The sequence below is a fragment of the Alligator mississippiensis genome, chromosome 1 (assembly GCF_030867095.1).
Source record: "Alligator mississippiensis isolate rAllMis1 chromosome 1, rAllMis1, whole genome shotgun sequence".
Taxonomy (NCBI): Eukaryota; Metazoa; Chordata; order Crocodylia; family Alligatoridae; genus Alligator; species Alligator mississippiensis.
This window is the reverse complement of record NC_081824.1, coordinates 111,454,664-111,467,670: the sequence shown is the minus strand read 5'-3', so window position 1 is coordinate 111,467,670 and position 13,007 is coordinate 111,454,664. Positions and strand designations below refer to the sequence as shown.

Here is a 13,007-nt window from a genome sequence, read left to right as displayed (position 1 = left end):
AGTGGAGCTCACCTGGGAATGGGAGGGAAGGGGTTTTTGTGATCTCTTTTTTCTTACATGAAGAAGGGCACTTTGTGCTCTAAAGCTTGTCCAGCATCTCTCCCAACCATACAGTTGATCAGTGTGTCATTGTAGGTGTTGCCAGGTGTTGCTCTTGGAGCTGCTGCTTGAGAGCACTGCAGTGTCCCCATGCTGCTGTATGTTCTTGTGTGGTATTGCATGGTAAGAGGAGTTCAGGAAAATATGGGGAACCAATGACCCCAACTGGGATAAAAAGTCATGATTAAAATATCATACTGTCATATGCAGAGCTGTCTGAACAGTCTGAAAATGACATGTTCAGAATTTAATCCTGATGTAAAAATGTGGTTTACTGGAAACAAAATAGCATTAATTATGAGCAAATAAACATGTTCCTGTGGTATGTCCTGAAGCAGCCAACCCAGAGAAAGTCTAATATAACAATGGCATGGAACTATAATATATTAAGTAATAAATATTCCATTCAGTCATCAAACCTTGTGGAAAGTTCAGCTTAAATGAAAAAGCAACATGTCTTATATCTGCACACTTGCCACTCTGGGAATTCTCTAGAAATGAGCATTGTAAACATTTTTTCTTTCATTCTGACAGGTAATATTTGAAGCTGAAGTCTCAGATGGGAGAAGTGGCTACATTGCCATTGATGACATCCAGGTTCTGAGTTACCCTTGTGGTAAGTAGTGATTAAGAGCTGCATTTTTCTCTGTCTTTTCAGGAGATGCTTGATATTAGCTCAGGCTGCTGAGTTTTCATCGCTTGATCATTGATGTCCTTTGTTCTTTCTGTAGCATTTCTAATACAGCTTACAGGGGAAAACATTGTAGTACAATAGTGATTTATCTAGATAAAAAATTCTGTATATTGTAAGTAATGCATTGCAAAAAAATAGCCTTTATTCAGTTAATGCCTTTGCATTCACAGACTAGTAGGTGTGGACAGTAAGCAATTAATACCAATACACTGATTGTGCTAATCTTGACTGACACGTACTTAAATCAGAGGACTGTTAGAAAAAAATAATGTGGCTATGAAGCCTGAGAGGCAACTCTAGATTTAAAAAAATATTTTGATTTCCAGTATTTTGTACAGGAACTGGTTGCAGTATATATGAAGGTTCATCCTCATCTGTTTAATCCTGGAAAAAATATGTATGCTTGCAAGTTGGGGAACTGTGGACCAATAGAGAGATTCAGGAGAAATCATTACTATATACTTTTTTCATTTGCTGCCTTTTTTTCTTGTAAATCTCTTCCACTCTGCTCTACCTGCACCTTTCTGCATCCAGTCCCTCCCAAAAATGTAGCTTCATTGCAATGCATCCCTGAGGCTTGTAATTTAATTGCTTTCTCTGAAGAGATAATACTACTGGAATCCACTGCCTACTAGGAGATGCTAAATGATAAAAAATATCTTTGGAAACTCAAATCTATTCTTTCTTCCCTTCCCCCAGATCTCTGATCCTTGCTTCCCCAGTGCTGCCAGCTCCACTATCCTTGAGGAGTCACTTATCCGTTACTTGCCTCTTCATACGTCCAGTCAACCCAGCTATGGACTCTCTCTGTAAAACAGATTCTAGATCCAGATAGAGCTTTGCTGTGTAAAATCACAAAGTCAGGGATCGCCTTAACAGCAAATTATCAGCATGACAAAATGCTGAAATAGCCCCTTTCTGCTTATCCCATTTGCATTTCATATTGGTTAAAAAAAAAGCCACAAATAAAGTTTCAGTTTAGTCAGTATTTTAGAAGAAAACATTTAAGAGCTATATTACAGGTCTGTTTTTCAGCTGTGGACATCAGGTTTTTTTTAAACCTTATATTTCACTCTAGTTTTGTCATAGAGCTTTCCTTGAGGCCGTGCAGATGTTTGAAATGGAGTTATAGTTGAAATGTGACCATGTTCATCACAGAAGATGTTTGTCTACAGAGAAGGAAAAAACCCAAATGCCATTGCACATAGCTTGAATATAATTAATTAAACTAATTCTCCTTCCAGTATATACTGATTTTAATCACCAGTATTATACTGATAATTTCACTGTCAGGTGGAATGCAGTGCAACTCTGGTAAAAAATTTTGCAATTTTTTGACATATATTGTTATTTAATCTCCTCCTCTTAGCTTTGATTTTTGTAAATTATTATAACTCATATACAACAAAGTAGTGGAGTCACTGGGGAGAGGAGGAAGGAGTAGAGCTACTCTTTTTGCTTAAGCTTAGATGAAACAAATCACTTTCTTTCATATGAGATTACTTTAAGTCCAGGTGCCTATAATATGTGTCTGTTGAGAGAAAGTGATGTGATTGGGCTTTTTTTTATTAGCAAGCAATGTTTGTAACTTTATTTTTTCTACCTCCACAGACAAATCTCCACATTTCTTGAGGCTGGGGGATGTAGAGGTCAATGCGGGGCAGAATGCTACATTTCAATGCATTGCTACGGGGAGAGATGCAGTGAATAACAAATTATGGCTGCAGGTAAGGCCAGCTCATACAAGTCTGTATGACTAGAGGACAGACTTCTTGTTGAAAATGAAATTAACTCCTCAGCCCCTCTTTTTTTTTGTGCTCGCAAAACATTTTATAGAAATCAAATTTATAGTTAATTTGATTGACCAGAGAAATAACAAATTATTTTCTTTATTAAAAAATTCTATATTTAAAAATTAAGAGGATAAAAGTTTCACAAATAGTTACTCTTTAACCCAATACATTTTTTTAATCTACATGCTTCTTTCACAAAATTGTGAGAGTGGTAAATACATATGGTTTGAAAGAGATTTTTGTATCTAGTAAAACAAATGTGCTATGTTTAGCACAGGCTTCACAGAGAGCTGTCATAACTATGATGGATGATCCTATGATAGAGAGAAATTACAATTAATCCCTTGGGGGTTGTGTGTGTTAAAATGACAGCATATTTAATATGGCAATATAAACGTAGTGTTCCTTTGCATACTAGGAAAGATTTTAACTTTTCTCTCTCTCTCACACATGCACGCGTATGTGCACACGTGCACATAAGGGTGTTCTTAAGTAATGAATTATTGAAATGAGAAAACTATTTTCTACTTCTGTCTCCCTCTCCCTCTCCTTTTCCCTTTGAAAAAATACTATAAATCCTCATAGCTCAGAGAAAAACAATTTATGTGGATCATAGACTGGCACAGACAGCCTCTTTGAGAATGGTATATCATTTTTTGATGTAGGTGAAAGTTGCAGAATTGATAATGTCTGACTCCATTGCTTTGGTGTGTGTTACTCTGTGTAACAGGGTGCTTGATGTATACATGTTTCTCAGTGGTTCTGAAAAAAATATTCCTTCAAGAACTTATTTTATGTTTTTAAAGAACATTTGAATAAAAAATAATAATAAAATAATAAAAGTAATATTTTAAAACGCAGAAAATGCCAAATTCATATGTAACAAATGCACACACGCAATATTATCAAAATGAAACACATTGACCATCCTTCATAGTCAGGGTCTCACTTCTCAACTGAGTGAAAAAAGAGTGTATTAATTTCTGAATGAGTATAAATAGCCACAAGGTGCACCTCCAAAATAGATGATTTTTTGGAAGGAGGCAAAAGGGAGGAGGGTTGAATAGGAAGGCATCTGACTTCTAGAAAAATAGGCTATGGAGACTATTCCAAGAACAGTTATCACAGTGTCACAATTTGAAAAATGAACGGAGAACCAACAGCGATTGCGTTGCCTTTCATATTAGCAAGTCTTTGTAGTAAACAGATATCCTATCACTAGGAACTATTTGTATTGCAAGTCTTTCTGCTAAGTAGATACCATTTTTTCAATTGAACAAATATAAAATGCAGTCATTGAGAAGGAGAAGTTCAATTTCTTGGGACTGCCAGGCTGAGCACATAAAACACACAAAATTAAATTAGATTAACCTGGATTACTATATCACAGAGAAAGCTGTAACAGTAAAAGTGTGCAAGAAACAATGTAAAGCACCAATCTCAACACAGATAATTGCTCAACAGGGTGTGACAGCAAGAGCCAACTGGAATTTTTCCATACCACTCAGTCCTCCAAGTCTGATAACTTTGACAGATTATCCTTTCTAACTTTTTCTCTCTCAAAAAGTCCAGTTAGCAGCCAAAACTGCCCAGAAAACATATGTTTCTGCTTTCACACAGTTTATGGGTTTGCTGTGTAGACCACAAAAGTGCATCCTTTCTTATCTTGTAAAACACTACAAATAATCTTTGTTAGAGAAGATCTTGGAACTAAAAAAAGGTCTTTTGCCCTTCAAATAACTTTGCTTGCTAATGTTTATAAAGGACTTTGATATTTTTGAATGGAAAATACTATGAAATGGCTATTATAAATGTCAAGTGCTTAGGCTCCTTTTTTCATAGCTGCTTTCTACCTGGCTTTCTACCCTTTCCTTTCTTTTTTCTTAAACTGTCAGTTCTGTCACCCATTGCTCAGTACCCCAGGTTTATTGTCCCATTCAGATTTCTACCCTTCTTTACCAAAACAGATGTACAAATGGTAAAACTTCACCTGTCAGAACTTGCATAAAAAAGAACTGATCCCATTGCAGATTTTTGAGAAAATATTATATTTTGAGAACATATAAAACTGGTGGCCTTTTCCTGAAAATGTCGGATGCAGGACATAGACCCAAGTGTGGCTAGGCAAACATTCATTTTTATTTCTTTTGCCAAACTGTCAAACTCAGGGATTCACAAAGACCTACTTTTAGGAAGGAAGTCACCAACAGATCAAATCAAATGTGTAAGTCATTGTTTTTAAGTATCTGGAACAGAAGCATTTTAAGAATGTATCTTCTCCTATAATAGGAGCACCAGCTAAGGCAGGGATTCTATCCGGCCCACGGGACCCCTAAAAAGTTTAGAAAATTAATATTTATCTGCCCCCTGGCTGCCTGTCATGCGGCCCTTGATGGCTTCCCAAAACTCAGTAAGTGGCCCTCCACCCGAAATAATTGCCTGCCCCCGAGCTAAGGTGTGAAGGTACAGAACAGGGGTACTTTTTAGCACAAAATAGAAGCTTCTTGTTACGAAGTAGTTGCACATAAAAGGATCTTCCTTAAAAAAGAAAAGAAAAAGAAAAAAAGGTGCTAATAATTGGGAAACTTGTGGGAGTATACCTGAAATGCTTTGATTTAAAAAAAAAAAATGTTATATAGACATTGTTTTATAGCTATGGGTCTATTTAAAGAAAGCATGGCCGTCTCTGTCTCTATAGCATTTCTCCATTTTTGTTTGTTTGTTTCAAAAGTTAGAGGGAAATTTAAGCTTAAAAGGAAGACCAAAAAAGTCTTTCTCCTTTTCCCCCTCCTTTTTCAGCAAAATGATACTTGGTTGCAGGATTTAACCAACAGTGCTATCTGGGACAATAGCAAAAATGAATGTGCTGCATTTCCAAAGGCTTAAAGTTTTGCTAACTTCAGAAGCCAAATGTATTGGAGGTGGAGCTAGATTATAAATAAGAAAAATTGTGTACATGTACATGTTTCTGTATGTAAATATAATTGTAATTGTTAGCATATATATAAAACATGCAATGACAATAGGCACAGTATTTCAGGACACTAAATCTCTTATAATATGCACATATAGTGTTTTAAGCACTGAAAAAATGTCAAACTTTGGTTTCTACATTTTAGGAGGGTAAATATGGATTGACCTTAAATTGGACATTCACTAGATTTCGTATGTAGATACCTATATCAATATATAGATAGATGTATCTGTGCATGTGTGTGTGTGTGTGTGTGTGTGTTATGTAAAATTACTTTTGTTATTCCTTTTCACATCCCTGTTGTACCAAGGTTTGCGACAAATAGGACTGGCTGGAAAGGTGATCAGTAAAAAGAACAAAAGTCCTTTGAAAGATGTAGCTTCATTAATATAAAGCACACAGATAGCTGCATTAATATAAAGCAGACAGACATCTGACTAGATAAAGTGCCTTAACTGGTTGAAGGCAAGCGAGGTTCTTTGGGTAAATCCTGTATCTTTTATTAGACCAACTAAATAGTTGGAAAAATTCTTTTTTGCAAGATATCAGATTTACCCAAAGAACCTTGTCTGTCTGTGTCCTTAGATCAAGATGGCTACAGCCAATATCCTTGTTAAGTGGTTGAACAAAGAGATCTGAAACATGTTGGAAGAATATTGCCTATTGAGTGTGAGAGGTATTTCTCTCCTCAATGAGGAGGCATGCAGCATACAATTATTACTGGGCCACCAACCCACCTCCCCCTATTTTTCTTTAGTTGATGCATAATTATTAGCAAATATGTTGGGGGGCAGGGGGAACAAAGGTAAGTAAGTTTTGTTTTCAGATGAGAATTCCAAGGCATAGTGTTTAGAAATAATTCCTCAAAACTGAATTGGTTCAGGATGGTTCTTCCTGAACAGTCACTTTTGACTATTGTTTACAACCTCAGTAAGCTTGTAGGCCGATTTCACGAGGTTGGCCGGAGTAGAGGGGCATATGACACACAAAAGGCTTAGACAATTCTATGTTTTGTCTAGCATTTGTTCTGTTAATCCAACCAGGACATCAGAAAAATAGCATGTGAGAGTTTGGGAAAGAGGGGTTCTTTTTCTTTTTTGGTCACTTTTTGTTTAGTTTAATTTTGTTTTAATAATCAGACTGTTTCACTGCTTCCCAAATTGGGAACAGTTGTGACTCCCATAATCCCAGTGAAATTTTCAACCTCTAATCAATGTCCAGTCTAACTTGACACCTATGTAATGTGGAGAATAGAGGCCTGTGCTGGAACATCTGTTAAACCATATGCCTTGGCACCAGGTTCAGCTGGAGATAACTGAAACACTAATGAGTCCATCCATCATTGCTGAGCTTGGCATTAACATATCCATTGGATTGGGCAAAAAGGCTTGTATTAACTTTGCAGTTCGTTGTGTTTTTGCAATGGTCTTTGGTGACATCATTTGCTTTGGTGAATCTCAAATGAGAAAGGCTATTGCATGTGTTTAAAAGTTTAAAGCATCACTGGTAATCCTGTGCAGATTGCCATCAAAGTAGTGACAATTGGGCCAATCTGTCAGCGATAGCTGTAGGTGCTGGCTAAATGCCTCCTCAGTTGGCCTGCCAAGCCTGGAAAGGCAGCCATGGTTTCGCCCTTGGAGAGGCTTATCAGCATTAATGCAGTATGATGCATCTCTTCTCTCAGCCAGAGGAAAATGTCATTCCTTGTGGAGCAACAGATAATTAAAGCAATTGCCTGAAAGTAATAATTGAAAAAGTGAAATTGAAAAGCGCTGTGGAAAATGGAATGCAAATTGCTGTAAAAACAACTGAGTGAGGCTGACCTCCCAGTGATACCAACTGTTGTCAAATGAGGGGCTATCTCTGAAGGTGGCATGTTGGGAGGTGCACAGAATTGACCACACTATCCTATCTTTCCTGGGAAATGTGTGCGCCATAACCCGTAATGCTCTGTTTACTATCTCATTATTAGGTATTGGTATGTTACCACCATAGAACCTCACCTGAGATGATCTTCCCCAGAGAGCTTGCATTTGACTACTTTCCCCCTCTGATGTCTTTCTCACCATGCTGTGCAAATACACACCCCTTTGAAAATTCCTGTGCAGGACACTATCCAGTAAGGTTATAATTTTAGTTGACAGACAAGTGATATAACAGCAATGTAACATTAGGCTTCAGGAAAACCAGATTTCAAAGCAAACATTAGGACTTCTGCTTATCGTAGACGCATAGGCTTAGAAGGGGCTGTTTCAAGGGGCCAAACCCCCAGCACAAATGCAGGAATGCTGTTCCTTAACCATCCCTATCAAATGCTTATTCAGCCTCCTCTTGAAAACCTCTGATAAAGGGGATTCCACAACTTCTCTAGCAGTCTAACAGTAAGGAGTTTTTTTTTTTTTTCCTGAGATCTAATCTTAATGTATCTTGCTGTAGTTTAAAACCATTGCTTGGTATCTTGGTCTCTACAGCAAAGGAAAACAGCTGTTCTTCTTCTTTATGAAAGCTTTTCAAACATTTGAAAATGGGAGAGAGGTTTAGGAATGTCAGTTTTTCAGACACATTTCATTTCCTGAAAGAATAGAGAGATTTTCATTCAAAGGAAAAAGGTTTTTACACATAAACGAGTTTTACAAATACAGTAATAGATATTTTTGTGGCTGAACTGAAAAGCATTTTGGGTTGATCTGAAATGTTTACTTTTGGATAATTTAACCTTTTAAATTTTAAATACAGGTAAGTTTCAAAACAACAGAAACATTATTTTTCAAAATCATAGGACAAAAAGAACTGGGGAGAGGACTCGGAAGGTCTCTAGTACTCAGGAAAACCTGGTTGTCCTGCTCTCAGGACATCTCCTGCTTAGGGCAAGAATCATCCCAGAATAACCCCCACACAACTTCCAGCAGTGGAGATTTCATAATCTCCTTTGGTAATCTGCTTCAGAGTTCAACCACCTTCAGAGGTAGAATGTTCTTTCATATATCTAACCAATAACCCCCTTGCTGTTGTTTATGACCTTTTTGAACCTTTCAACAATTTTGATTTTTTTCAGCTGAAACAGTTTATCCAATTCCAATTGAATTCACAAATAGTTTCATTTCGCCTTAAACTGCAACTTTTGGGGCATGTACAGACATGACAGTTAGATCTACCTAATTAGGGTTAGGTCTATCTAAGTGTCAGTCTGTGCAAATGTTTGGGGAGGTTAAATTGGGTAGAAAATGGCCAGCCCAATCTAAATTAATTTAACTGATGAGGTAAATTAATTTAACTGATGAGGTGAATTAAGTTAGTAGATTGGGAAGAGGTTAGCCTGATCTACTGAATATCTGTATGTGTTCAGAGTGCATCCATGGGGCTAGTAAAACCCAGCCAGTTACCCCAGCTCTGGGGCTGCACTCTTCCTACCTCTCTCAGCTCTGACTGGACGATTTTTAGCTACCTGACCCCTGCTTCCCACCCCTGGACAGACAGCTCTCCTCCCCTCTCAGACTCACCAACCCTCCTTCCATCCTGCCTGCCTGTCCCCCACCCCAAATTACTTAAATTGGGTTCCTGGCATGGCTCCCAGCATGTGCAAACTTGTGCACAAGGTGCTCCCAATCTACAATTGTTCAGCTTAAAGTAAGCAACATGATGGTAGATCGGGTGTGGCAAATGTCTTCATGTATCCGTGGTGAGTTTAGTACATCTCTGCAAAAGGGAAAGTGTAGATGTAGCCAAGACTTGAAGATGAGGAGAAATAAAGAGCTACTTATTCTGTAGTTATTCCTCTCCTTCCTCCTTGTTGGGGAGGAAGGGGAGGAATAGCTACAGAATAAATTGGGAAAAGGCTGAGTTCAAATACTTGGAAGAACTTGGGTGTGTGTACATGTGACCGTACAGTGCCTTTGTTACTGCACCATCGTTTAGTACTTCCAAAAGGAAGTACTAAATGATGGTGGCAGTAATAGCGTGTGTTGTGCTGTGCTAGCCATGCATGGTTAGATTTGGCTGCTATGTTGTCATAGCAACACACTATAATGAGGGAACACATTGCTACAGCGACATAGCAGTGGCATCATGGTTTTTGCCAACAGATGCTATGGTGCCGTAGTGTCTTGTGTAGATGTGCCCCTTGTTTCCAAAAAACTAAATGGCTCGAGTTAATTTAGGTCTATTTAGGCCAGTTAAACTATGGGTTTGTTCTTTGAAAACATTTGTTAAATGTGTTTGCACGTATTATATTCTAGTTAGTATAACTGCATTTAAATTTGAAGGCACATTACATTTTAACTTATCCTTTGTTTTAGATACCATTTTTTACGTTAAAGAGTTTGCTGCTAAAGTGCATCTAGACAACCTTATTTCTGTGCTTCCTGCAGAATGATTTTCAATAATTTTCACTGGTGATTCATGCCTGATGCACTATTTTAGCCATGCCCCGTAGGACCTTACCGTTGTTGTAGGTTAAGAGGAACTGAAAGTGCAAGAGGTCTTGTTATGATGCCTAATCATTCATAAGACTCTCAGTTTATAGGAGTCCCAACAATGAAACACCACAACATTGCAGGGGTAGTATTGAATCTAGATTTTCTGCAAATTTCATCGAGTTAAATACCTTTTTTTTTATTTGTGAAGATACCCATTTCTGTTAGAGGAGAACTGAAGAAAAATATCTTAAATGAGAATAAACTAAAAAATACGATAGATACTTTAGAATGGTATTGTCTCTGCAAGTGTCATAAGGTGGCTGTTACTAGCCTTGCATGTTTGTTGAGACTACCATTCACTGGCTTTTGTTACAACCTGATAGTAGTAAACTTCTTCATAGCCATTTTCTTTTCTTTTCTTTGACTTTTCCTGTTAATATTTATATTCATGCTCTGCCTGCAGGATGCCACTCTCAGTCTCTCCAAAATGATTTGTAATTTGCTTTTAATAGTAGGAGTAGTAATGATGATGATGATGATGATGCCCATCTCATATTTCTTTATCAATACTTGCAAATACTTCCTAAGTGGTTCAAAGAGGCACACGCTTTCAAAGAGACTATGCATAACATAGCCTCCTTTTATCATATGCTGTGAATCCGTGTTACAAATAGAATACATATGGGGGTATGAGCTGACCAAAGTTACCTGTGATGCAAGTGGCAGAATTGGAAGATGCAGAACTCTTGAGGGCCATCTTCGTGCTCCACTCCCAGGGTCACTCGCCTTTCTGTGTTTACAGTATAAATTACTATCATCCTTGGTTTGGTGTGTTCTGGAAATTACTTGAAAAGAAATTAACTCCACTCTGTTACAAAGCAGAGTAACTTTATCTTCTCCCATCTCCAGAGTTTATGTTCCTCGAGACATTTATCTGTACAAATTGGCTTTATTAGGGAATTTAAGTGGTCCCTCCATAACTTTGCTTTACAAGACTGTGTACACCAGTGCTTCTCAACATTTTCAAATGCAAGGTGCCCCATTAGACTCACAGCACCCTTTGGAAAATACCACTTCATTTTCATTCATTTTTTGACTTCAGAAAATATATAGAGCAATTTTTCTGATGCAGAGAACTCAAAAGACCACCTCAGATCAGAAATACTTTTTAATACCCTGGATTCCTGTTTGAAATCTCTGGCCGCATCCAGACAAGTATGACTGTGCAGTAGGTGGCACCACAGACATGTCTGCAGCGCCACATACTAAATATTCAGTTGTTCTTCATGCTGCAAGGGAGCAGCGTGGAGGATATCCAGGGGTCAAAAAAACCCATGGAGAAAGAGTGGAGTGGCACACACACAGGCAGCGTATGCTGCTCAAAAGTAGAGCTGGACTACCCAGAGCCGCGCTTTGGCTGCCAGCCAGGTTCCATGCAGCAGAATTGCTGCTATCACTGCTGCTGCAGCCTCGGGAGGCCCCCAGGATATCCCAGGTAAGGCTGCTGGGGCCAGCCCAGTGCTGATCCCAGCTTCCTTACCCTTCCCCCCCCCCCCCCCCGAGTAACTTGCTGCACGCCAGAGCGTGCATAGCACAGGCGTTTGCTGGGGACAACTAGCAACGGCTCAAGGTGAGCCATTGCTAGTTGTCTCCAGGGAACCAAATGTCCATATCACATGTGGACATGGCCTCTGAGTTTTATCTTGTGAATCACAATTATACACCTAATGGAGCTAACAGTACGTGGCACCCTGCAGCACCCTTCAAAAGACCTCAAGGTACCCCTGAGTACTGTGCCAGCCTAGCTGAGAATCACTGATGTACACCATCTCAAAGTAGTGATTTTTGCTTTTCTGCCAGTAAATTGAGCCTTCTGCCTTTGATTTATTTTATTTATCAATATACTGATGGTACAGGGAAAGAAGTGTTAGATGTTTCTACCTCCTGGAAGCTTTATTTTTTGTCTTTCTAGAAAGCTAATTAAAAAAGATCTTTATGATATGGTTTCCACAGTCATCAGTCTTTCCTGTCCTGAATGCATGTGATGCCCCATCTTGTTGTCACCTATATTGGCACACAGCAGACTAGTGAAACACTCTTCAAGATGTTTCAGTCCTTTCTGATCCAGTTCTATACATTAGCTGGCATTTTACAATGCATTCCATCCTTAAGCATTACATCATTCTGGTATAATGTCTGTTACAGAGGGTACTAAGAAAATGTGTCTTCTAGTTTTGCTACTTCATTATGTAATTGCCCTTTGTACTCCTGGTTTCCCCTTCTATGCAGTAGTTTTCTCTTCCCTAGCTTCCTGCCATTTGGTCAGTGATGACTAGCTCTTCTCCCATTGCATTTAATATGCTCACTGAAGTTTTTCATTCTGTTTTCAGTTTTCTTAGTTTTCCTTATTTCTCAACATTCTTGCCCATACTAACCATTATTCTGAAACGTAAAACGATAGAATATGGAAATACACAAGAGAGTTGTTTCTGTTACAGTTGCTTTTATCTCCAAACATGTTTTTTAATTCTTCAGGAGGGCTAATGCTATGTTTTGCAAGACATTCTCCCTCCCCCCCAAACATATTCAAGTGAATCCTGATGTGGTGTCCCAAAATATTTCCAGAATGTCTTATTGAATTTTTCTCTACTGATTCTGTGCCACACATTGCTACCTCTTACCCTACTGACATTTTATCAGCTATTGAAGATCAACCATTGGGTTGGAAACAGATTTTCTTTGTGCCATTCTAAAAATATTTGGCCAAGCAGACGGGGGCATGAATCTGCAAATGGGGAGCCTGGTGTTCCCCTTCTTACAGTAGTTATGCAAAACCAGGCCCCTGAAGTACTAGGAGCAGCATAGTCCTAGCCCTACAGGACAACAGGTGGCATATTTCAACCAGTGAAGTGGATCAGCTGTACTGAGACGCATTCTGGCACAATTGATCCTGTTGCAAAGGCAGTGTCTGTTTATAGCTTTAATCTGTATTCATAATACTACATTTTTAGTATTCTTTCTAATTCCAGCTT

The 13,007-nt window shown here is 38.5% G+C and overlaps 1 protein-coding gene across 5 annotated transcripts in view; it reads left to right on the top strand.

Moving 5' to 3' along the window:
- The window catches only part of PTPRK (protein tyrosine phosphatase receptor type K), a 621,814-nt gene that overhangs the window by 278,177 nt on the left and 330,630 nt on the right, over positions 1-13,007 (top strand). For all 5 annotated transcript variants that reach the window (XM_059712907.1, XM_059712905.1, XM_059712912.1 and 2 more), the window contains 2 exons: positions 634-715; positions 2,405-2,520. In XM_059712907.1, the coding sequence (XP_059568890.1) occupies positions 634-715; positions 2,405-2,520 (198 nt within the window). The remainder of the gene's footprint in view (positions 1-633; positions 716-2,404; positions 2,521-13,007) is intronic.